Source organism: Arabidopsis thaliana, chromosome 3 (assembly GCF_000001735.4).
Source record: "Arabidopsis thaliana chromosome 3, partial sequence".
Classification (NCBI taxonomy): domain Eukaryota; kingdom Viridiplantae; phylum Streptophyta; class Magnoliopsida; order Brassicales; family Brassicaceae; genus Arabidopsis; species Arabidopsis thaliana.
In genome coordinates this window covers 6,056,851-6,081,373 of record NC_003074.8, presented here as the reverse complement: position 1 = coordinate 6,081,373, position 24,523 = coordinate 6,056,851, and the positions used below count along the sequence as shown (strand labels likewise).

At 39.1% G+C, this 24,523-nt stretch overlaps 8 protein-coding genes, 1 long non-coding RNA gene and 1 pseudogene across 13 annotated transcripts; 2 read left to right on the top strand and 8 right to left on the bottom strand.

Moving 5' to 3' along the window:
• The first annotated feature begins 18 nt into the window (after positions 1 to 18).
• Positions 19 to 2,647, top strand: GAD5 (glutamate decarboxylase 5). 2 transcript variants are annotated; one of them, NM_001161149.1, is made up of 7 exons: positions 19 to 130; positions 521 to 618; positions 718 to 922; positions 1,014 to 1,214; positions 1,325 to 1,793; positions 1,875 to 1,927; positions 2,008 to 2,562. In NM_001161149.1, exons 2-7 carry the CDS (start codon positions 536 to 538, stop codon positions 2,479 to 2,481), a joined length of 1,485 nt encoding a protein of 494 aa, NP_001154621.1. In that variant the 5' UTR covers positions 19 to 130; positions 521 to 535; the 3' UTR covers positions 2,482 to 2,562. The 2 variants fall into 2 exon arrangements, with proteins under 2 accessions (NP_001154621.1, NP_188403.1); NM_112657.2 differs by lacking the exon at positions 19 to 130 and having other exon boundaries at positions 479 to 618; positions 2,008 to 2,647.
• On the bottom strand, positions 906 to 2,490 carry AT3G17765 (uncharacterized protein; the record flags this gene model as incomplete). The annotated part of the gene is made up of 2 exons (NM_001338309.1): positions 906 to 1,216; positions 2,154 to 2,490. Coding segments are annotated over 2 exons (384 nt in total), but the record flags the coding sequence as incomplete, so codon positions are not given.
• Positions 2,626 to 7,643, bottom strand: AT3G17750 (Protein kinase superfamily protein). The gene is made up of 8 exons (NM_112656.5): positions 7,416 to 7,643; positions 5,991 to 7,181; positions 4,578 to 5,838; positions 4,152 to 4,431; positions 3,877 to 3,984; positions 3,514 to 3,792; positions 3,270 to 3,413; positions 2,626 to 3,134 (listed from the first exon to the last, which is right to left on the bottom strand). The coding sequence occupies exons 2-8, from the start codon at positions 7,144 to 7,146 to the stop codon at positions 2,946 to 2,948; spliced, it is 3,417 nt and encodes a 1,138-aa protein (NP_188402.1). The 5' UTR covers positions 7,147 to 7,181; positions 7,416 to 7,643; the 3' UTR covers positions 2,626 to 2,945.
• An 874-nt stretch (positions 7,644 to 8,517) lies between these two features.
• Positions 8,518 to 13,690, top strand: AT3G17740 (uncharacterized protein). The gene is made up of 9 exons (NM_112655.3): positions 8,518 to 9,032; positions 9,145 to 9,913; positions 10,089 to 10,704; positions 10,963 to 11,492; positions 11,566 to 11,676; positions 12,036 to 12,393; positions 12,513 to 12,738; positions 12,928 to 13,149; positions 13,227 to 13,690. Exons 1-9 carry the CDS (start codon positions 8,560 to 8,562, stop codon positions 13,369 to 13,371), a joined length of 3,450 nt encoding a protein of 1,149 aa, NP_188401.1. The 5' UTR covers positions 8,518 to 8,559; the 3' UTR covers positions 13,372 to 13,690.
• Positions 13,691 to 15,193: 1,503 nt separating this feature from the next.
• Positions 15,194 to 17,102, bottom strand: NAC057 (NAC domain containing protein 57). The gene is made up of 3 exons (NM_112654.2): positions 16,839 to 17,102; positions 16,425 to 16,702; positions 15,194 to 15,866 (listed from the first exon to the last, which is right to left on the bottom strand). Exons 1-3 carry the CDS (start codon positions 16,993 to 16,995, stop codon positions 15,561 to 15,563), a joined length of 741 nt encoding a protein of 246 aa, NP_188400.1. The 5' UTR covers positions 16,996 to 17,102; the 3' UTR covers positions 15,194 to 15,560.
• Positions 17,103 to 17,653: 551 nt separating this feature from the next.
• Positions 17,654 to 17,864, bottom strand: AT3G03525. The gene has a single exon (NR_141008.1). It is a non-coding gene; the product is annotated as an other RNA (long non-coding RNA).
• Positions 17,865 to 17,890: 26 nt separating this feature from the next.
• Positions 17,891 to 18,928, bottom strand: AT3G17720 (Pyridoxal phosphate (PLP)-dependent transferases superfamily protein; the record flags this gene model as incomplete). Its single annotated transcript, NM_112653.1, has 3 exons — positions 17,891 to 18,184; positions 18,294 to 18,485; positions 18,830 to 18,928. The coding sequence occupies 3 exons, from the start codon at positions 18,926 to 18,928 to the stop codon at positions 17,891 to 17,893; spliced, it is 585 nt and encodes a 194-aa protein (NP_188399.1).
• A 452-nt stretch (positions 18,929 to 19,380) lies between these two features.
• On the bottom strand, positions 19,381 to 20,683 carry AT3G17715 (annotated as a pseudogene). The gene is made up of 2 exons: positions 20,053 to 20,683; positions 19,381 to 19,853 (listed from the first exon to the last, which is right to left on the bottom strand).
• AT3G17717 (S-adenosylmethionine decarboxylase proenzyme) lies at positions 19,612 to 20,194 on the bottom strand (the record flags this gene model as incomplete). Its single annotated transcript, NM_001338308.1, has 2 exons — positions 19,612 to 19,853; positions 20,053 to 20,194. The coding sequence occupies 2 exons, from the start codon at positions 20,192 to 20,194 to the stop codon at positions 19,612 to 19,614; spliced, it is 384 nt and encodes a 127-aa protein (NP_001327660.1).
• Positions 20,684 to 21,043: 360 nt separating the features above from the next.
• AT3G17712 (uncharacterized protein) lies at positions 21,044 to 24,504 on the bottom strand. Of its 3 annotated transcripts, none has more exons than NM_001202992.1 (6): positions 23,919 to 24,504; positions 23,208 to 23,806; positions 23,038 to 23,132; positions 22,247 to 22,862; positions 21,515 to 21,987; positions 21,087 to 21,370 (listed from the first exon to the last, which is right to left on the bottom strand). In NM_001202992.1, the coding sequence occupies exons 1-6, from the start codon at positions 24,482 to 24,484 to the stop codon at positions 21,149 to 21,151; spliced, it is 2,571 nt and encodes an 856-aa protein (NP_001189921.1). In that variant the 5' UTR covers positions 24,485 to 24,504; the 3' UTR covers positions 21,087 to 21,148. The 3 variants fall into 3 exon arrangements, with proteins under 3 accessions (NP_001154620.1, NP_001189921.1, NP_001189920.1); NM_001202991.1 differs by having other exon boundaries at positions 21,260 to 21,370; positions 21,454 to 21,987; positions 23,919 to 24,469; NM_001161148.2 differs by having other exon boundaries at positions 21,044 to 21,370; positions 21,454 to 21,987; positions 23,038 to 23,806; positions 23,919 to 24,469.
• Between the last annotated feature and the right edge of the window lie 19 nt (positions 24,505 to 24,523).

Sequence of the window (24,523 nt, the reverse complement as noted above, 5' to 3'; positions counted from 1 at the left end):
ATTAGCCAGGAGATAAACATGAATCTTTGTAGCTCCTTATCTCTCTCAATATATATCACAAGACGTATATAATCTGTTGTAATCGTTCCTCGTAATTCAATACAGTACGTAGAAACTTTCTGATCCAAAGGTATTTTATTCACAAGACCAACTTTATATGTCTGTCGGGTATTTGAGATATAGTGAGATTAATATTTTATAATTTAGATGGTATTTGGTATAATCTGGTCTATGATCTTGGGAAGAAGAGACAGATTGACCATCGATTTGTGCATGTGGTCTCAAATCAGGAAATAAATATGCAGTGATTCTGATATTGTTCTCTGTTTAATTGTTTGAGGACAATAATAAGTTGTTGAAATAATGTACCAAATCCCCAATTCAAGGGGAAGAGAGGGTCAAGGGGGGAGTTAGTTATATGAATGTCTTAAATTAGTGTTAAGAGAGTTTTTGCTTTCTTACTTTCTTTATATTTGTGAAAAGCTTCTGACATAGTATATTTTTATGTTCAACAATTCAGCATAACTCAAACACAATGGTACTCGCAACCAACTCTGACTCCGACGAGCATTTGCATTCCACTTTTGCTTCTAGATATGTCCGTGCTGTTGTTCCCAGGTTCCAGAGAGTTTTGCCTCATTTTAGTTTTTTTAATCTTGTATGCTACATTGTTATATATTTAATTATTTATGTATCTGTTTGCATATATTGAAACAGGTTCAAGATGCCTGACCATTGCATGCCCAAAGATGCTGCTTATCAAGTGATCAATGATGAGTTGATGCTTGATGGTAATCCCAGGCTTAACCTAGCCTCCTTTGTCACCACTTGGATGGAACCTGAGTGTGACAAACTCATCATGGATTCTGTCAATAAGAACTATGTTGATATGGATGAATATCCTGTCACCACTGAGCTCCAGGTTCCTCCTTCTTTCCTCTCATTCTCTCTCTCATCTACTTTCCACTGTTTTGTCATAGACTCATACATCTTTTATCTGGCTTATTTTTCAGAACCGGTGTGTAAATATGATAGCAAACTTGTTCCATGCTCCCGTTGGAGAAGACGAGGCTGCTATTGGGTGTGGAACTGTTGGTTCATCTGAGGCTATAATGCTTGCTGGTTTGGCTTTCAAAAGGAAATGGCAACATAGGAGAAAAGCTCAGGGTCTACCTATTGATAAGCCTAACATTGTCACTGGAGCCAATGTTCAGGTCTAAAATATTTACTTATTCTTATCCTCCAAACCATCACATTTGCTTTGGATAGTGATCTGTTTCTTTCCAATATCAATACATTTTCAAACTTTGTTTCATCCGCTCAGGTGTGCTGGGAGAAGTTTGCAAGGTACTTTGAGGTAGAGCTCAAAGAGGTGAAACTAAGTGAAGACTACTATGTTATGGATCCAGCTAAAGCTGTAGAGATGGTGGATGAGAATACCATCTGTGTTGCAGCAATTCTAGGATCCACACTTACTGGAGAGTTTGAGGACGTTAAGCAATTGAACGATCTCTTAGCTGAGAAAAACGCAGAGACAGGATGGGAAACTCCTATTCATGTTGATGCAGCCAGTGGAGGATTCATTGCTCCTTTCCTCTACCCTGATCTTGAATGGGACTTTAGGCTTCCATGGGTGAAGAGTATTAACGTCAGTGGTCACAAGTATGGACTTGTGTATGCAGGAGTTGGTTGGGTTGTCTGGAGAACAAAAGATGATTTGCCAGAGGAACTTGTCTTCCACATCAACTACTTGGGAGCTGATCAACCCACTTTCACTCTCAACTTCTCAAAAGGTTTGTAAAATAAAAACTGGCTTTATCCAATCAAATCCATCATCACATTTCCTTTAAGAAACTCAATGTTTTCTTTTGCAGGGTCGAGCCAAATCATTGCTCAGTACTATCAGTTTATCCGACTAGGCTTTGAGGTACTTGTTCCCTTATCTGCATTACAGTTTCATTTTTTCATCTTGCTTAATCTAATGATTCTTTTTGGAAACTGGAAAAGGGATACAAGAACATAATGGAAAACTGCATGGATAACGCAAGGAGGCTAAGAGAAGGAATAGAGATGACAGGGAAGTTCAACATTGTGTCCAAAGATATTGGCGTGCCACTAGTGGCATTCTCTCTCAAAGACAGTAGCAAGCACACGGTGTTTGAGATCGCAGAGTCTTTGAGAAAATTCGGGTGGATCATACCGGCTTACACTATGCCTGCAGATGCACAGCACATTGCTGTGCTCAGAGTTGTGATAAGAGAAGACTTTAGCCGAGGCCTTGCAGATAGACTCATCACACATATCATTCAGGTGCTGAAAGAGATTGAAGGGCTTCCTAGCAGGATTGCACATCTTGCTGCGGCTGCAGCGGTTAGTGGTGATGATGAAGAAGTTAAAGTGAAGACTGCCAAGATGTCCTTGGAGGATATCACTAAGTATTGGAAACGCCTTGTGGAACACAAGAGAAATATTGTCTGCTAAGCGCAAGTCTTATTCTTTGCACTTATATGGTAATAAGGTTTTGATTTAGACCATTTGGCGGTAATAAGGTTTTAATTTTTTCTTGATATTTTATTTATATTGATGGTATAACAAAATATATTTCAGAAAGAGTGGCTTGTCATTAGTACTAGTAGTTGTAGGATTGTTCACTCTCGTAAACGAAAAATTAGCTGCAAAATATCACCGGCTACAATCATATAATCAAATACCCAAAGCATGTGGCAAAAGCAAAATCGAAGAAGGGACTATATTTCACAAGCTACCAGTGAAACAAAATGCTGAGACCAAATGAGCAATAGTCACACATCAAATTAATATACAACAAGGTCTGAAAGATTTCACTCTCAGCAGACTTTTCAACAAAAAACAATGTCTGAAAAACAAACCATCATCTTCTTCCTTGACTAGCTCTCATCCATTCTGCTTTTGTTGCACCTACAGAATCAGGCAGATATGGGTTCGTAGGGATAAGTCAACCAAGGATGCTTAAGAGCTTCAAATGCAGACGGGCGTTTCTTTGGATCAACTTGGAGCAAGTATGCCACAAAGTCTATGAAGCCTTGGTCACCCATTGGTAGTCTACGCCTTAGCGATGACTTTTTCGGTATTAGGTACTCCAAATTGTTACTCTCCTGAGGTATTAGAAACACAAACCCATTACATTAGTTTGAAATCAGATTCAACAACCATTACAAATTGCTTGAGTAATAGCTGTGAGCCGCACTATATAGTAAAGTTTTCTTTCTTTTTGGTTTTTCAATACGCACCTGGTTCCTCTCATATAGTAAATGATTTTTGGTGAAGTACTTGCATGTATCACGTCCTTTGGCAAGCATTTCTTGGTCAATTGATCCGATTATACCGATGACCCTTGCAAGTAAAGTAGCCGGAGAATCATTTTGGAAAAGAACCTGCAAAAGCAGACGCAAGTTACATTATAGGGTCCTAGCTAGCTTAGTGGATTATATAATTATAAAGCTTTTAACTGGTATCATCGATGCTGGAACTTACATTGCCGGTACATAGTTCTGCCAAAATGCAGCCAAGTGACCAGATATCTATCTTTTTATCATATGGAAGCCCAAGAATGACTTCTGGAGCACGGTAGGATCTAGACTGGACATAGGAGCAAAGATGATCTGTCTCAAAACAGCTACTTCCCAGATCAATAACTTTGATTTCGCATCTGCTGTAGCTTTTGATTAGTATGTTTTCAGGTTTTAAGTCGCAGTGTATAAGGCCGAGACCATGCAGAAAGTTCAATGCTTCCAAGCACTGGATAGTAATTGACTGCACAATATTTTGATTTAGAAGAAAATGAGAGAGCAGTGAAAACATACATAAAACTGATGAGTAGTAAAGATGTTGGCTAACCTGCAATCTTGGCATAGTGAAATAAACCTCTCCCCCTGATTCCCTATTAAACTTTTGGAACTCATACAAGTTTGCCTTGAGAAGTTCACATACTATTAACAGGTGCTCCTGCAAAACTGAGATTCCAATTAATCACAGTCAATGGCATCATGATGTAGGCTCACGTCCCATGTTCTTTACTGAATCGAACAATTGATACATCATAGCACCAAAGCAGCAGAATATCCACCCGGTGTTGAAAAGAAAAAGATACAATTCTGCATCTATCTACTTACCCGGAAGTAGAAGTAGTCATACAGTCGAAGGAGATGATATTTGTCAGCAGGATCATGCTGGTTGACATACTTGAGAAGTTTGATCTCATCAAGGCTTTGATCAAAAAAGTCTTTGTTGTTCTTTATGATCTTTACACAAACATCAATGCCGGTGTGGAGGTCATGTGCTTGTATTGCTTTGCTAAAAGCTGCTGATCCAAGATGCTCAGTGACATGGTAACGACCAGCAATGACAGAATTCAAAACCACATGGAAGTTCTTATCCTCCTCAAAACCAGTCCTGGGCAACAGAAGACAAATAGAAGAAACAAATAAATTTCCTGAGGGTTCACAAGATTCGGGACAGACTTCATCCCCCTTCTAAACAAAATGTGTACGAAACATCATTTAATACATAATAAACCACGATATTGTAAGGGAACAGACCTATTTTTCCTGTGAACAATCTTCAGGTTGAAGGTCTCAAAATCCTGCTCTTGGGCTTGAATCTGTCTTACTTGCTCTTGGACCACGATGGCATCCTCATCCTCGAACGAGGTCCCAGGATCTTCTTCAGGCCCATGACTAGTTTCTTCCTCATCTTCTTCTTTGTGCTCTCTCCCAGTATCAGAACTATGGGAGAGTGCGGATGGGGAAGAATTTCTTGAACTCGCAACCTTTTCATCATCCATGTCTCTTAAATTTCTTTCAGAAGAAGAGCCACTGCATCTTTTTGTCGAAGAGACAATCATGCTATCGGACTGGATTAGCCCCTTTGGTTCATCACTTTCATTTCTCACAACAGCATCGCAATGGTTTGACCATTCAGGGTTTGCAGAATCATCCTGGGACTTCTGTCTATCAGCTACTGGAGAGGGAAATGAGAATCCACCATCTGCAAAGTTTTTAAGCAGCATACTCGCACCTTTACCAGGTGGAGGCTTAACACCAGCAACTCCAACTCCGCGATAAGGAAGGAGCTCCAGATCCCATTCACTACCTTCTCCAGGAAAGTATTCAGGTATTATACTCCCATTGTCATCAACATCATCGCTCATTCCTACACCAATTGACCTAACTGCAGCATTTCGATCATCTTCTGCGCGGATATCCTTCCGACAGATTCTACCAGAGTTGTCCTCGACTTTCCCTTTCTTCAACAAAATTACATCATTTTCATGGCTGACAAATCCCTTCCACACAGGTTCAGTGTCCATCAAACTTAGCTCCTCTGCATCCATCAATTGCCCGTCATATCGAGCAACCAAATCAGCTTGCTTGGTCGTGCTGTATGTTTCAGTCATTGAGAGACCCATCGGATCATTGGAAGCAGTAACTGGCTCAATGCCTTTAGCGAGTACATATTGCTCACCGGAGAAATAAGAATCCTCCTCGGCAAATGAATGATCATCATCATTCTTGGTTTGACTTTTATCCTGCGTATCAGGAACACTTCCGTGCTCTGTGCCTTTCTCATTATCACTAGGATAGTCGACTTCGTGACCCAAAAACCATGCCTCATCCTCAATTGGTTGCCTAATGTAACCAACATCATCATCGTCGTCATATTCATCAGAGTCCCAATACTCATTTGAATGTTCATTGAGAGCACCTAAGCCATCGCCAAAGCCAAAAATCAAGTCAGATGCATCGTCTGCTATTCCGTGACTTACAGACAACCAGTTTCCTCCACCAGCCATTTTGCCACCTATGACACCATCACAATAGAAAAGGTAAGTTATAGGTTGCAAAAAACAAAAGAAAAGGTGTACGCAAAAGCTAGCCAATGGTAACATAATTTACTCATACAGAACATAAAGTTTTAAGATTTGGATGGTAGCCATCATCATGTCAACTAACCTGATGAATTTATTTCTTGTCCAATAGGAACATCTAGATAAGAGCCTAATAGGAAAGCATTATCAGTATTAATCAGCTTCTCGTCCAATATGTCTCGCTCGTGTTTTTCTTCCCAAGTAAAGTTCATTAGTTTATCCTCTGACTTGATTTTTACATGTGGCAGTCTAGGTAAATCTTCCCTCGGAGCATCATGAGCCAGCGAAAATGCTAAGCTGCTTGGAATCTTATGTTCATAACCAGACTGTGACTTCCCAAGGTATAGCGCTGTTGCCACATCATCTTCCTGCTCCTTGATAAGAATCCTGGAATCACTCGCGCCAACCAGTTTCTTTCCTTGCCATTTATCTAAAATGGCTACACCATTATCTTTTGTTGACGTGCTTCCTTTGGACAACGGAAAAACAGTTGTAACAGAACAATCCTTCCAATGGTCTGGTGAAGCACCAATGTTCTCTTCGCTTCTTGACCATGACGTGGTGACGAATCCTTCTTGTATTGCAGAGTTCCCAACCTTATTATCAACTTCCAGAGATTGACATGCTTTGCCATGGTCATACTGAGATACCTGGCTAGAGCTTCCAGTCCGTATCTTCTCAAAAGAAGAGAAGACGTCTTCCACAACCACTTTATTGCTTTTACCAGGTTCAGGAACCTTTTCATGACTTGATTGCTTTGAACTCCGTGGATTCACAAAGCCTCTTTTACTTGGATTGATACTGTATTCCTCAGAGTCAGCTACAATATCAGTAGAGGTATGGTTCCAGGGAGGTAAATCGAGCTCGGTATCCTCAAATCCTTCAGCAAACGTGAATCTCTCCTCCCAAAAATCTGCATTACCACTTTGTGTCTGAACAGAAACATCATTCATAAGATTACTCTCGTGTAAGTTATTGGCAGCTCCACATTGTATCTCTTTCACAACCAATTCATCAGAAATGTGACTATCGTTGTGAAGACCCAATGCTTGGCTACTCCCGCCTTGCTTCTTCTTATCCAACAACTTGCTCACACAATTATCCTCAAAGTTAAGCTTTTGAAGAGACCCATTTGAACTTGGTTTCTTAGAAAGCTCACTAATCAACGCAGCTTCAGCTCTCATAAAATGATTCTTCCGCAAAAATTCCAAAATCGAATCGATAGAGCTCGAATCCTCCATTTCCCCAAATCTCTAGAAACAAATTTTCACAAAACCTGAGAAACATTTACACAAACAGAAACTCCATGATTTATTTCTTCGAATCTCAAATAATTCCTCCCTCCAAACAAAAACCCAGAAAGATAAAATTAAGCAACTTAGTGACTAGTACGAAAATTCGTTAGACAGAACCCTAACAAAAGCATATTCTCCTTCTCTCATGAATATTACCCCATAAAAAACAAAACAAAAAACCCAGAATTCGAAGTCGAGCAATCATTTTCACTTACAGATCTAATTCGAGCAGCTTCAATCAATTTCTTGCAATATTCCTTGTTGAAGTTCTTTTGATTTGTTCTGCAAAATCTAATGGAGCTTCTTCTTCTTCGTCTTAATAAATTTGCTTATGCTGCAATCCCGGCGCTTCCCTCCTCCTTGGACATCCCATTATCAACGCCACCAATGCGCAAATAATAATGCCAATTTTTATTTTATTTTTTCGTTTATTTTTATTAAATGTGTTTATCTTTTTTTTTTTTTTTTTTTCAACCGATATAAATTAAAACTCAAAAGAGTCAATCCGGGATATTGTTTACATACGTGACATGAACAGTCTGTAAAGAAAGCTACGTTCTGGTTATCTGCTCCAATCATGCACTTCATCGCCCAAAGAAGAGCTTCCATTTCGGTATGTAGAGGAGATAGGCTTCTACGAACGTTGACGGCTCCCATGGTTGGCGACTCTCCAAGAGATGATAGACAGAACCATCCTGTTCCTGAGAACTGGTCACTTGCTTTCCAAGATCCATCAATAAAACACCGATAGCCAGAAAAAGTTGTATCTTGTGATACATCCCTCACCCGAATTCGATTATCTATAGACAAAGAACCATGACTTTCACTATGGAGCTCGAATTGAGCTTCCTGCCACGATTGAGCCTCTTTTACCGCTAAAAGCAATATTTACGCCTGAAGGAATTCTCCAAAACAAATGTGTTTACCTTCTCCAAAATGTGTTTACCTTTGGATCCATGGAAAATCATTAGTTTTGGTGGGAAATAAAAAAGCAAAATGACACTTTTGCCAATTTTTATTAGACTGTCCTAAATTTATCACAAATTTTAGTTTATTCTTTACAATATTGCACGTGGTTTTTATACTTTTTGCTGTACTTTTTCATAACGAATTAACGAGTAAAATTAAATATGGCGTAATAATTAATCAATAAATATTTACCGGTTATGTAGTTTCGAATTCAAATTCGAATGTTGTTGAACATTAAACAATGAGTAAATTCTTTCAATGTTAATAGAGCCCATTAATTATTTATATAGGCCCAATAATTAGGCCTATTCAGTATTCACGATCCTTGGCAGAAATATATAGCGGCACAAAAAAAATACAGAATCGGTTTTGTTTTTTCCGGTGGATGTAATGTCGAATACACCAGAAGACGGCGACGGAGCACAGGTAACTACAGGCGGCTTGTTCCCCGTCTTCCCTACTTCGGCGAACTCCATCTCAGCTATTTCGAATGCTCCTCAATGGCTTCGCAACGCTAGCTTCACTACGGATCTCTCTGTCATCAACGCTGCCGCTTCGACGGCTCCTTCCTCATCCGAGGTCGAGGCTGGAGACGACGAAGATGAAGAAGGAGGAGCTGATGGAAATATCGGTTTAGCTAATCAGGCTAGGGTTTATAATTTGGTTGAAGAAGAAGGGTCTTTGGAGTCTGATGACGACAAGGTAAAGAGGAAGCGAGAGAAAAAGAAGAAACGGAAGAGTGATAATGCTTCGGATGAATCTCGTTCTCGTAAATCTGATGAATACTATTCGAAACCTGTGAAGGATTATTACTTGGACACTCGTCCTGATCCAGATAATCTGGCTTATGGCTCTATTTACAGGTACTTTGCTTATAATTTGTCTAGTTATGGTTGGTTTCATTTTCTGTATTCTGTGCAAGGCGTTTTAAGAGTGTAGGGATATTGAAATTTTGCTTCTGTTTGCATAATACAGGATGAATGTTCCTCGTTATAAACTTGACAATTCTCAGAGAGTTCCAGGGTCAGGTTCTCTGAGGTTTTATTTGCGGAATCGACGTAGTTCTATGCTTGACACAGAGATTGATATTGATTCTTTGGAGGGGAGAGCAAAGTCTGATACCCGATACTGGTATGCAAAACATGCTGCCATGGAACGCAACAAGAATTTCAAGCGTATTCGTTTATCTGCTGCAAGTGAAGCTGTGGATTCTTCCTTTGATAATTTCATTCCACTGGAGGAAGACGTGACTGTTCCAGAAAGTGACGAAGAAGATGTTTTATCAAAGGACTCAATGATTGGAGCATCATGGGAGGATGAAGTGCTGAATAAAACACGGGAGTTCAACAGAGTGACGAGAGAACGTCCCCATGATGCAAAGGCATGGCTGGCATTTGCTGATTTTCAAGACAAGGTTTCAAGTATGCAATCTCAGAAAGGAGTTCGCCTGCAGACTTTAGAGAAAAAGATTAGTATACTTGAGAAGGCTTTTGAGCTGAACCCAGATAGCGAAGAACTGTTGCTTGCTCTGCTCAAGGCATACCGAAGCAGAGACAACGCTGATGTACTAATCAGTAGGTGGGAAAAGGCACTTATGCAGAATTCCGCAAGCTACAAATTATGGAGGGAGTTTTTATGTGTTGTTCAAGGGGAGTTCTCCAGATTCAAAGTATCAGAAGTGAGGAGGCTGTATTCTTATGCGATCCAGGCTCTTTCTTCTGCTTGCAGCAAGCGACATAGGCAGGTTCTTATTTTATGGTGCTAACTGATAAGGGTTGATGAATCACTTCATTACGTACTGTTTACTGTCACAAGTCGTTTGGTGTTTCCCCACTATCTTTAATCGCTGGCATTATTGATATTCTCATTAATAGCAGTTTGACATTGTAAGGTCTAATTCTATTTATTGGATTATGCAGGTGGATACAACATCTGAACCATTGGATTCTGCTGCCATCCAACAGGAACTCGTTCTAGTCGATATGCTAGTTAGCCTCTGCAGGTTTGAGTGGCAGGCTGGTTACCAGGAGCTGGCCACAGCGTTACTTCAAGCCGAAGTGGAATTTAGCATCTTTTCTCCATCTTTGTTGCTAACTGAACAGAGTAAATTACGACTGTTTGAGCACTTTTGGAGCAGTAATGGTGCTAGAGTTGGAGAAGAAGGAGCTTTTGGATGGTTATTGTGGCTGGAGAAAGAGGAGGAAAACAGGCAGAAAATTTTGAAAGAAGAATCCTCTGATGACAATGAAGTAGGTGGTTGGACAGGTTGGACAGAACAGGTCTCAGGTAGAAATGGAGATGATATTGCTTCAGCTAACACTGGAGAGGTCGATGTTGATCGGAAGGGTCTGGATGAGGAAATGGAAGACGAGAATAGCAAACCTGAAGATGACACCGAAGCTATGCTGAAATTATTGGGCATTGATGTCAATACTGCGGCCAGTGATGAGGTTAAAGATACATCAACTTGGGTTAAATGGTTTGAAGAAGAGGTTTCTCGAGATCACAGTCAATGGATGCCTACTCGGAAAGCTGGTATCTATCTCTATCTTTACCATCATTATCTCTGTATTGTTTGTTCATCTTTTCTTTTGGAGCTTACAAAGGTCTAAATGTGTCTGTTGGGTGAATTTTGTCCAACTGGGACTAGTCGCTCAGCCTTCTTTGTCATTCCAGAGTCATTAGTAAATAAATTCCAGTCTCTATAGATATGTTTGATGGTATTGTTGACATGTAATCTATCTAAAAGACTGTAAACATGCATGTGGTTAACCGTCCATCATCCTTTAATAGGTGAATTCTCCAGTGTTGAGGGAATGGGTGAGGGAGAAGATGAAGAGCAACTCTCAAGTGTTGTACTATATGAAGATATAAATGGATATCTATTTTCCTTACGTTCAAAGGAGGCCCGCTTATCTCTGGTATACCAGTTCATTGATTTCTTCGGTGCACATATCTCCCCATGGACTTCCAGCAACAGTTTGTCGTGGAGTGAGAAAATAAGTAGCCTTGAAACATTTTCAGATTCCATGTTAGAAAACTTGAGAAGTGTTCATGAATGTTTGTCGAAATCAGATAGTGCCAACTGTTTCAGCTTGGGATCTCTTCTAGGTGGCAGCTGTGACTTATCTATGCGGACTGAGATGATGAAGTTTCTCCGCAATGCCATCTTGCTTTGTCTAAATGTTTTCCCGCGAAATTACATTCTCGAAGAAGCTGTGCTTGTTGCAGAAGAACTATTTGTAACAAATATGAAAACATGTGAGGTAGCAACTATGCCATGCCAAGCTTTGGCCAAACGTCTCCTGAAAAGTGACCGGCAGGTAAGCCCCATTCCAATTTTTTGATGTGTTTTTTTGTTCAGTTTATCTGAACTGATTCGTTCTCTATGAACAGGATCTACTACTTTGTGGAGTTTATGCACAGAGAGAAGCTGCTTCTGGAAATATGAAACATGCAAGGCGAGTCTTCGACATGGCACTGACTTCTATCTGTGGCCTCCCTAAGGTTAGTTTCAGATCTTTTGGTTATATTGTTACTTGTTAGCATATGATACAAAATTTCAGGTTTCCACGTATGTTTCTAATTCCAAGGAACTTCTGGATCAGTAACCCTGGTTTTGTGTTTATTTCTGATTCAAATTATCGCGTACTGGTCCCAAAAACTGGGGCACTGCCACTTGAGTTTGGACAAGATAATCTCTCTCATGGACGGATCATAGTAGAGTTTGTTATAGAACAGTCTCTTCTTGGTAATGTACAGGGAAGCATGGCCTAGTGGATATATCTAGCCCAATTTCCGTGCTTTCTTTGGATTTTTATGACATTGCAAAAGCCATGCTAAATTTATTTCACCTATGATTGCAGGAATTACAGTGTAACACTCCTTTGCTATGTTTATGGTATGCTGAATCGGAAGTAGCCAATAGTAGCGGCAGTGGTAGGGATACAGAATCATCATCTCGTGCTATGCATATTCTGTGCTACCTGGGAAGTGGTCTAGCTTATAGTCCTTATACTTCCCAGTCTTCAAGCATGCAAATTCTTAGAGCACGCCAGGGGTTCAGAGAGAAGCTTAAGAAGATACAATCAACATGGTCTCATGGTGTCACAGATGATCAATCAGCAGCGCTTGTTTGTTCGGCAGCTCTATTTGAGGAGTTAACAAATGACCTTCCTGGTGCTCTTGAGATCTTAGAGCACATGTTCAGTTCTGTTCTTCCAGGTTATTTACTTATTTCCATGATCAGTATTCTTGGGTTCACTTACTATTTTCCATATGAATTTCTCTTAAAAGCATGTATCCACTGTATATCTGAATTTGGGCTATTGTGAATTTTTCAGGAAGAAAAAGTCAAAGTCATCAACTTGAACTCTTGTTCAATTATTATGTGAGAATGCTTCAGAGACACCAGGACGATCTAACTTTGTCACAACTTTGGAAGCCCATATCAGAGGGACTGCAACTGTATCCTCTCAATCCTGAACTTTATCGAGCTTTGGTGGACATTTGTAATCACCGGATGACATCCCATAAACTGAGAATGATGTTCGATGACTACTCCCGCAAGTAAGCTTTTTCACAAACTTGTTAATAAGAAACCCTCCGATCTCAGGAGTACTGCCTAATGTTGATAGAGATGCTTAGCTTAAATGGTTAAAGACTAACAGTTACATGTTTATGGCCTTCCTCCTAGAACAAGGTTTATATATATCGACATTTCAGTGCTAAGCAAGTTTAGTATATCTAATCATGCAGGAATTCGTCTGTCGTTGTTTGGCTATTTGCACTTTCTTATGAATTGAGTAAAGGAGGCTCATCACACAGAATCCGCGGATTGTTTGAAAGGGCATTGGCACAAGATACACAAAACAACTCAGTTATTCTATGGCGTTGCTACATAGCATATGAGATCGACATCGCGGACAATCCATCAGCAGCTAGAAGGATTTATTTCCGAGCTATAAATGCATGCCCATGGTAAGAAAAATCTAGAGTTCTTTCTCCAGATTTCTCATATTGTCTGAGAACCAATTCTTAACATAATGACATGGCAGGTCGAAGAAACTATGGCTCGATGGGTTTGGGAAGCTGGGATCAGTCTTGACGGCAAAAGAGATGTCAGATTTACAAGAAGTGATGCGGGACAAGGAACTGAACATTAGGACAGATATCTACGAGATTCTGCTTATGCAGGGATGAGATCATTTAAGTGTCAACTAACAAATATTGTTGTAATATGGAAACGTGATTTTCTATAAATAATCAAGTATAAGTTCATTTAAGTATTTATGAGTGTGCGTCTCACTCGATAAGTTCATTGACTCCCCAAAATTGGCCAATGTTGGCAGGTTTAAGTGAATATGTTTCCTTGAACGGAAATTTGTATTGGACTGCTTACAAGAGACTCGTGAGTATTTTTCTCGGAAGCTTTGATTCCTCCACGGAAATATCGATGCTCTTTTGCCTCCTTGTGAGAAGTGTTTCTGGCTCACTAGATAAACTTGTCATCACTGTATTTAAGGGCGATCGATTTGCATTGTTAAAGCAAACTCGTATATGAATACAGAGATTTGGGTAACAAAGGACAAGATTAACATTAGTAATAAGGATGACGTGGTGTGGTTACACTTACTGACACTGTCAATACCTGACTTTCCCTTGCTATTCCATTAATTTTCTGGTATTACTTACTTCATCTTTGACAAGACCATAATCATGTGTTGTGGCGATTACAAAACTGGAGCTACTTGCATCTATATGGTGAGGGGAGATATGTTCAAGAAGATTCAGATCAATTCTGGGATTTTTCAGTTTTCTTACTGTGTCTATCTTCCTAATTTGATCTCGGTTCCTTTTGAATCACATCAAGTTTAAAAGCAATTTCTGCTCTCCTTGTTACAGAGAGCAGCTATAATACCTTTTCCCTTCTTTGAAAGGTGATTTTGTTTAAATTTCTTATATGCTCTGAATAAACGACGATGTATAGTACATGAGCTTTCTTGAATTTTTTACAACTTTTTTCTTAATGTTGGGTTAATAGTATCATATTTTATTAATAGTATCATATTTTAATCAGCCTAAAACAAAGTTATACTTTCGAAACGTTATTTTGGGGAAACCATGTAGATGAGGACTGTAGTGAGACAAACGTTCTTGAGATTCTGATTAGACAAAACGTTCATTCTTAAGAGGCCTACAACATCGCAGAGGTTCAAGAATCAGTCAACAATACATTTGTCATAAATTATATCTACAAGATAAGAAGAACATACAAGTCACTTTATCACGTCAAGGGTTTTAAAGACCCATTTTGCAAATTTCATATTAGGAGATACATTTAGAGAAGTTCCACATTAGAAGATGTACCTGTAAACGCCAAACATATATATGTCGAGCGGATTTTCAAAGTTGAAGCTGAGCATATATATAGATAGTTTTGTTAAAGGGATATGAAATGTATAAGTAGTGATGTTCTTTTCTGGTTATTGGAATTTACAAAGTGTGAAAGAGGAAAGCGAGATGATCGCAAGTATTACAGATGCGTGAAAAGAAAGAAAGACCAATCTCCTTGATCGCAAGGCAAGGGATCTTCTTTTTGTAAGAGAGTGAAATCAGAATCTTAGATTTACACTTCATCAAACCCCTCACTTTCTGCTTTTACTTGTTTAGTCCTGTTATTTTATACAATATAGAGAAGCCATCCAAAAAAATATGATTAAAGTTTGTTTTGATAACATTTCACTACTTTTTTTATATATTCTTGGGGAATATATGATCATTGATTTTTTTTTTGGTAAAATAGGATAATAGTTTAAATTTTTTCTATTAGACTATTACCATACATTAAAGTTCGAATTAAAATACATTGGATGTCTGTTGGAATTCCCTATCGATTGTCGTTATGGTCAGTTGCCAAATTTCACTGACAACAAATATCTGACCTATAAAGTTGAGTGTGACTTGGTTTTCACGTTATTGTATAATTGAAAAAAGAAGAAGAGAACAAATAAAAGTATAAACCCAAATTTTCCCAATCCATTAAGTTGATCTGGTTAATACCCATGTGAGGAAAAAGAACAAAGGTACCAGTGATCCATAGAGCCGTCAAATCAATGGATAATAAAATGATCAATCCAACAAAAAAAGGGAGTATGAAAAACAAAGACAAAAACAAAAAAAAATACAATATCCAATCAAATCACGTGATTTTCCCACACATTCCAACAATTAGAAAGAAAAAAATCAGTTAAGTTTTACCCCAACAACCCGCAGGTTTTATTTCAACGATTATATATAAGTACAACAATAGTGTACCTAAATGTTTACGTTATTTGCCCAATAATTCTATACTCTTCTCTTGTTGCCTCAGTATACTCTTTGTTCTTTAGTCAATAAACCCCTTGACCATGTCCCATAGCTGCACCATTTGATGACGTGTCCCATGCGTCATCTGTTATAAACTGCATCCACGAATCGTCTTTATCATCGACTACTTCTTCAACGCAGGCGGAGGAAACTCCCACCTCCGGCGACATTGTCTCATAATCATTATTATAATTGTTGTTGTTATTCGAATTGATCTCCTCCATTGACGCCGTTGTGAAGCTACATTGTCCCGTTTGCAATTGCCGTTCTGATTCCAACTCCGAACATATTCCGTTCTTTTTGAATACCCGACACAATGCATACGAGTCCTGCAGCAAACCATTTATATTTTCAATCTTAGAATGTTTAAATATACTTGAATAAATATCTTCTGGTATTCATTCGAGTATATGAAAGTCATAAGTAAATAAAAGAACATGCATGCATGAGTATGAGTGATAAAAAAAAAAGAACATGAATATTTGTCTTATATAATGAACAATTAATGAATAAGATATAGCTTTTCTTGAAGAAAAAAATAATTCTATATAGCTTTTGTCTTCGTCGCAGTAAAGATCCAAAGCGAAACCCTAAGCTTTTGTCAGCTTACAGCAAGAAACGAATATGTATCATTAAATCAGGGTAATCTTAAAAAGTATATGAAAATTCACACATATCTTTCTATTAACGTATCTACTATAAGAAATGGAGAAATCTCAAGTTGGTTACTTTTTTTTTGTTGTTGTTGTTTAGTAGCCATGCATCTCTACGTAATTATCTTTTTTGTTTCTATATAAGTTACAATTTGATCATATTAGTAACTATATATTTACTAATTACTATCATTTGGTAAATAGATATCGAGTGATGAAAGAACGATCAGTTACCTGGAGCGAAGAGGGATCGTCACAATCCTTATCATCGAGACGATACTCATGCATAACCCAATCCGTACGGATCCCTTGAGGAGCTCTTCCTTTATAATAAACCAAAGTCTTTTTCATCCCAATCGCTCTGCTTTGACTTGTCACTCTCCGATCTTTGCCGGTCGATTTCCAGTACCCACCTCTCGTTGCTCGGTTCGTCCTAAACCCGTTCGGATACTTCCGGTCACGTGGCCCAAAAAAATACCACTCCGGATCTCTACTTGGTAGAAACGACTTCTCTACAGTTTTATTTATCGATCACAACAACTAAAAATCAGTTCATATCAATATAGCGCGGCGATAAGACTATTCGCCAAGAACAAGGAATTATATATAGTTGTTGAACAATGTAATAAAAATGTAAAACATACATACCTGCGAGGTCCCATGGCTCGCATTTGTAGAGATCAACCTCGGGAATTATATCAAGCTCGATTTCTTGACCGTTGATCTTTCTTTTCAGATAATAGTTTACGAGTTCTTCGTCAGTCGGATGAAATCTAAAGCCTGGAGGTAATCCGACTGGAGCCATTATAACTCTCAGAGACAATTAACAATATTGGGACTTGGGTACGTACTTATGACTTCACCTCATTTATCTTCTCTTACTCAAACTTATATATATATATATATATATATATATATATTCTTCTTTCTTGACCGCATACATTAATAACTTATATGGTCACTAGATTGATTAATTATTAAAATTTTCTTTACTTATATTATTATATCTCTCTCTTTCTTTCTTTTTTCTGGACGTTCTTCTTTTTGTTGTTTTTATCTTTCGCTTTATCTTTTTTGGAGATTCTTGACAAACGTTACTTGCAAGCTCCTTGCAATTCCTTCGTTATAAAAAAAGGATCACGTTTGATCTCGTTATTAGCATAATATATACTTATATAGTTATAGACATATATCTGCCTTTACATGTACATGTGATCAGATGAAGCAAATCGCCTAGTCCAACCTTTAGCAGTTAGCACCATCATACAGACAAATATGGAACTAGCTAGAGAGTAAAAGAAAGACTCTGTATCAGCAACATTAACTTGACTCTCAAGCTAGTTTGTGACTATGAAGTAGAAAATGAAACATACATGGAATTTGGGCTGCTTTCTGCGGTTGTAGTGGTAAGTAGTACAGTAAGGTCCCGGCCCAACGATATTTAGGGCCCTAGGGAAAAACATTTTGGGCCCCTTAATATATATACTAAAAGTTTAATATATTTGGGCTTATTGACACTAAAAATATTTTTTCCCACTTTACGCATTAATATTAAGCTATATTGGCATTTGTGAAACTGTCACTATTTCATTTGGAGGCAAATTGTCGTTACACCAACCATATGGTTGCTTATGGTTTGTGGGTTGATGACTCTTAGCTTGGTGATCACGGAACAATAAAACACAAGTCCATACTTATGATCACTGACATTGATACTCTTCACCCATGGAAGCAATGAATCCTCCACTTGCTGCATCAACGTGAATAGGAGTTTCCCAAGCCGTCTTTGCATTCTTCTCAGCTAAGAGATCGTTCAATAGCTTCACATACTCAAACTCTCCAGTAAATGTGGATCCTAGAATCGCTGCAACACAGATGGAATTCTCATCCACCATCTCTACAGCTTTAGCTGGGTCCATCACGTAATAGTCTTCACTTAGTTTCACCTCTTTGAGCTCTACCTCAAAGTACCTTGCAAACTTCTCCCAGCACACCTGAGCGGATGAAACAAAGTTTGAAAATGTACTGATTTTTGAAAGAAACAGATCACTATCCAAAGCAAATGTGATGGTTTGGAGGATAAGAATAAGTAAATATTTAGACCTGAACATTGACTCCAGTAACAATGTTAGGCTTATCAATAGGTAGACCCTGAGCTTTTCTCCTATGTTGCCATTTCATTTTGAAAGCTAAACCAGCAGACTCAGATGAAGCAACAATTCCACAACTAATAACAGCCTCGTCTTGTCCAACAGGAGCATGGAACAAGTTTGCTATCATATTTACACACCGGTTCTGAAAAATAGGCCAAATAAAAGATGTATGACCATTTGCAAAAAAGTGGAAAGCAGATGGGGAGAGAATGAGAGGAAAGAAGAAGAACCTGGAGCTCAGTGGTGAGTCACCACTGGTGACATCTTCGTATTTCCAGCCATAGCGTCGCACATCACTTCACAAACATATCCGTTAACACCTACACTACCATCAGATTTAACTAAATATCTCTGCTTCATTCAAATTGTTTTCTCCACTTCAGGTGCACTACAGAAGGAGAACACAGATTCATAAGGGTATTGAATGTTCAATATAAGGCAGAAATAATCATCAACACAACACAACAGAAAAACTATGAATTTGACGTCTAAGCTTGTCGGTGTCGGAGATAAACAACAAAAAGACAAAGAATTTACCTCTCCAACCCGTCGTCGGATGTTAAGCTTTTGTCCCGTTCCAGTCATGGCGTCTGAGATCGGCTGAGAATAATTTGATTGGAAATTTGCGGCTGCTCGTGCCCAGATTTTGCCTCTCTTCACCGTCAGAATTGGCTTTGCTCGCCGCCGGAATCAGTAATGGTTGTAGAATTTGATTCGAAATGGTGTAATAGGTTTGTGTTTCTAATATCTCAGGAGAGTAGCACACTTGCTCCATGTTGATCCAAAGAAACGCCCTTCTTCATCTGAAGCTCTTAAGAATCCCTCTCAGAAAAGAAAAGTCTTCTCAGTGGGGAAATATTTGAGACCTTGTTGTATACTATTTGATGTGTTTTAGCGTTTTGTTTCATTGGTCACTTGTTCAGTTTCGTATGATTTGTTCATAACTTAATCATATCATGTCATGCTCTGCAGCCTGCAATTACTTTTAATTCTTTGAATCTACAGAATGTGGGCTGTAATGTAAACGGCTCAATGTGTCAAAATCTTCCATTTATATATTTTCAAAAAACAAATTGTCATAAACAAAACAGAAGACTAAGAATTACTCCAGAATAAACCAAAAAAACCCTAAGAATCCTAACTAAAGAACCAGAGACTTAGACAGCCAAGAATGTAAAAAAGGAGACTGGACCACCTGGGCCAAGTGGGAGAATGAATTTTTCCGTACAGTTGTAGCCCTGAAGTTGGGGGTAAATCTCTCCACCATTTTAGATAGCCACAGTAAATTGCTTTGGTCTGAAGCAGCTCAAGACCCTTTCAATCACCAAGTTCAGCTTCTCATCTGTGCTGATATCATACCCAACTGCTTCGAAACTAGCATAACTTGATTCTGGCTGTGGGGACACATGAATGGTCGAAATTGCAAATCCTTCTACAGTGTTCATAGAAAACCCAAAGGGCTCGAACTCATGGGCATGAACAGTAGCCTCTGGGAAAATTTGCCCAACACCTAAAAGAGAAAAGTCACACAATTCTGATAAGTTAATATGAAAGTCAGAAAGAAAGAAACTAGAGAACTATACTACTTTTCACGGCAACAATTTACAATTTAGCAAAGAGCGAAACACAAGAAACGTAAAAAGATAAGCTCAGGAGACTCAATAAGCAGAAATCAGTCAAGAAACATTAATCAAGGTATGATTATATACCTGACTTATCAATCATGGTTCTGCCGTCGTCTCTATCTTTGTAGTATTGTGCAGCCTTCTCTCTATCCAATTCTCTCATGCACATCTCAATCGTTGGTAGTTTTTTGCCGGTGGTAGATGAAGAAGACAAAGGGACATTCATGATAAACCATTGTTGAGTCGTACCCAAAGTCTTCTCTTGAATTCCTCCAAGAGAACTATGATTTAGGGACGAGCCTAACACATCTTTTCTCGTCACAAGGTCGCTGATGCGGGTATGGCTGCAAATCGGGTCGGAAAAAAGACCCACGGGTATATTTGATGGATCTTAGCTTATTCCAACCCACCGCAGCAACAATCCCATTGATGCACTCGAAGATTTTGGTAGCACCGCAAGTTTTTATGATTACCAAATCATCATAAACAAATAGAGAAGACGCCGAAAGTAGATACGAGTCTACGTGATCTCCGGAAAGAACCCCTTCGATCACACACTCCACAGGTTTGACGATCTTCTCCAAGACGGCTCGGTTGAGTTCATCGCGGAGATTCGTTCCTGCAAAATCGAATTCAATTCTTTTTTCGACACCTTCAAAGAACTGGACTTGCGAATCCATTGGAATTGAATTAGAGAGAAACGAGAGAGATAGATTCGTGATTCTGGAGATTATCTTAAGAATTAGAGAGTAGCGTCTTTGAAGATTTGGGGTTTAATCTTATAAAAGGGCAAAACAAATTCCTCAAAGAACAATTTCGTTTTCTTTTATTTTAATCCGATAAAAAAAAAACAAATTAGGGTATCAAATTGAGATTTTTGTTTTCTTATAAGGGCCATTTCAGATTAATATGGGTTTCCCTTAAATTTAATTTGCTATTATACCCCAAGTTAATTATTGAGGCGGGGAAGTTCATAAAACGTCTTGTGTATGCAAATGTAATTAATATGTACATGTACCTCAACACATTCAATCTTCATCTCAGTAGGCCTACGAATCCGACCCGACCGGTTAATTCGTTGAAATCTCTACCGAAACTAAAAAGCATCAACAGAAAATGCATTTCAGTTTACTTTCTTAGAAAAAGTTGAATAAAAAAAATATAGTGTGAGTAATTACACCTAACATAAAAAGCTAATTAGAAGTTCCTCGGAATTAGAGACATAGGTGGAAACCTGAAACTTTGTATCATATGCTCCGCTAACAACATAACCGAAAGATCTGAAACTAACCTTAGGGAGGCCACAGATAGAAGTCAGTGCCATGTCGAATACTCGTCTTGCATGTTTCATATTTCCAGAGGCAGCTTCTCGCTGTGCATAAACTCCACAAAGTAGTAGATCCTGTTCATAGAGAACGAATCAGTTCTCAGATAAACTGAACAAAATAAAAATAAAAAACATCAAAAAATTGGAATGGGGCTTACCTGCGGGTCACTTTTCAGGAGACGTTTGGCCAAAGCTTGGCATGGCATAGTTGCTACGTACCTCACATGTTTTCATATTTGTTACAAATAGTTCTTCTGTAACAAGCACAGCTTCTTCGGGAATGTAATTTTGCGGGAAAACATTTAGACAAAGCAAGATGGCATTGCGGAGAAACTTCATCATCTCAGTCCGCATAGATAAGTCACAGCTGCCACCTAGAAGAGATCCCAAGCTGAAACAGTTGGCACTATCTGATTTCGACAAACATTCATGAACACTTCTCAAGTTTTCTAACATGGAATCTGACAATGTTTCAAGGCTACTTATTTTCTCACTCCACGACAACTGTTGCTGGAAGTCCATGGGGGAGATATGTGCACCGAAGAAATCAATGAACTGGTATACCAGAGATAAGCGGGCCTCCTTTGAACGTAAGGAAAATAGATATCCATTTATATCTTCATATAGTACAACACTTGAGAGTTGCTCTTCATCTTCTCCCTCACCCATTCCCTCAACACTGGAGAATTCACCTATTAAAGGATGATGGACGGTTAACCACATGCATGTTTACAGTCTTTTAGATAAGATTACATGTCAACAATACCATCAAACATATCTATAGAGACTGCAATTTATTTACTAATGACTCTAGAATGACAAAGAAGGCTGAGCGACTAGTCCCAGTTGGACAAAATTCACCCAACAGACACACTTAGACCTTTGTAAGCTCCAAAAGAAAAGATGAACAAACAATACAGAGATAATGATGGTAAAGATAGAGATAGATACCAGCTTTCCGAGTAGGCATCCATTGACTGTGATCTCGAGAAACCTCTTCTTCAAACCATTCAACCCAAGTTGATGTATCTTTAACCTCATCACTGGCCGCAGTATTGACATCAATGCCCAATAATTTCAGCATAGCTTCGGTGTCATCTTCAGGTTTGCTATTCTCGTCTTCCATTTCCTCATCCAGACCCTTCCGATCAACATCGACCTCTCCAGTGTTAGCTGAAGCAAGATCATCTCCATTTCTACCTGAGACCTGTTCTGTCCAACCTGTCCAACCACCTACTTCATTGTCATCAGAGGATTCTTCTTTCAAAATTTTCTGCCTGTTTTCCTCCTCTTTCTCCAGCCACAATAGCCATCCAAAAGCTCCTTCTTCTCCAACTCTAGCACCATTACTGCTCCAAAAGTGCTCAAACAGTCGTAATTTACTCTGTTCAGTTAGCAACAAAGATGGAGAAAAGATGCTAAATTCCACTTCGGCTTGAAGTAACGCTGTGGCCAGCTCCTGGTAACCAGCCTGCCACTCAAACCTGCAGAGGCTAACTAGCATATCGACTAGAACGAGTTCCTGTTGGATGGCAGCAGAATCCAATGGTTCAGATGTTGTATCCACCTGCATAATCCAATAAATAGAATTAGACCTTACAATGTCAAACTGCTATTAATGAGAATATCAATAATGCCAGCGATTAAAGATAGTGGGGAAACACCAAACGACTTGTGACAGTAAACAGTACGTAATGAAGTGATTCATCAACCCTTATCAGTTAGCACCATAAAATAAGAACCTGCCTATGTCGCTTGCTGCAAGCAGAAGAAAGAGCCTGGATCGCATAAGAATACAGCCTCCTCACTTCTGATACTTTGAATCTGGAGAACTCCCCTTGAACAACACATAAAAACTCCCTCCATAATTTGTAGCTTGCGGAATTCTGCATAAGTGCCTTTTCCCACCTACTGATTAGTACATCAGCGTTGTCTCTGCTTCGGTATGCCTTGAGCAGAGCAAGCAACAGTTCTTCGCTATCTGGGTTCAGCTCAAAAGCCTTCTCAAGTATACTAATCTTTTTCTCTAAAGTCTGCAGGCGAACTCCTTTCTGAGATTGCATACTTGAAACCTTGTCTTGAAAATCAGCAAATGCCAGCCATGCCTTTGCATCATGGGGACGTTCTCTCGTCACTCTGTTGAACTCCCGTGTTTTATTCAGCACTTCATCCTCCCATGATGCTCCAATCATTGAGTCCTTTGATAAAACATCTTCTTCGTCACTTTCTGGAACAGTCACGTCTTCCTCCAGTGGAATGAAATTATCAAAGGAAGAATCCACAGCTTCACTTGCAGCAGATAAACGAATACGCTTGAAATTCTTGTTGCGTTCCATGGCAGCATGTTTTGCATACCAGTATCGGGTATCAGACTTTGCTCTCCCCTCCAAAGAATCAATATCAATCTCTGTGTCAAGCATAGAACTACGTCGATTCCGCAAATAAAACCTCAGAGAACCTGACCCTGGAACTCTCTGAGAATTGTCAAGTTTATAACGAGGAACATTCATCCTGTATTATGCAAACAGAAGCAAAATTTCAATATCCCTACACTCTTAAAACGCCTTGCACAGAATACAGAAAATGAAATCAACCATAACTAGACAAATTATAAGCAAAGTACCTGTAAATAGAGCCATAAGCCAGATTATCTGGATCAGGACGAGTGTCCAAGTAATAATCCTTCACAGGTTTCGAATAGTATTCATCAGATTTACGAGAACGAGATTCATCCGAAGCATTATCACTCTTCCGTTTCTTCTTTTTCTCTCGCTTCCTCTTTACCTTGTCGTCATCAGACTCCAAAGACCCTTCTTCTTCAACCAAATTATAAACCCTAGCCTGATTAGCTAAACCGATATTTCCATCAGCTCCTCCTTCTTCATCTTCGTCGTCTCCAGCCTCGACCTCGGATGAGGAAGGAGCCGTCGAAGCGGCAGCGTTGATGACAGAGAGATCCGTAGTGAAGCTAGCGTTGCGAAGCCATTGAGGAGCATTCGAAATAGCTGAGATGGAGTTCGCCGAAGTAGGGAAGACGGGGAACAAGCCGCCTGTAGTTACCTGTGCTCCGTCGCCGTCTTCTGGTGTATTCGACATTACATCCACCGGAAAAAACAAAACCGATTCTGTATTTTTTTTGTGCCAAGGATCGTGAATAGGCCTATGCTGTGTTCTGTAATCAACCCACATATAGAACACAGCATAAATTTAAACAGAATCAACTTTCAA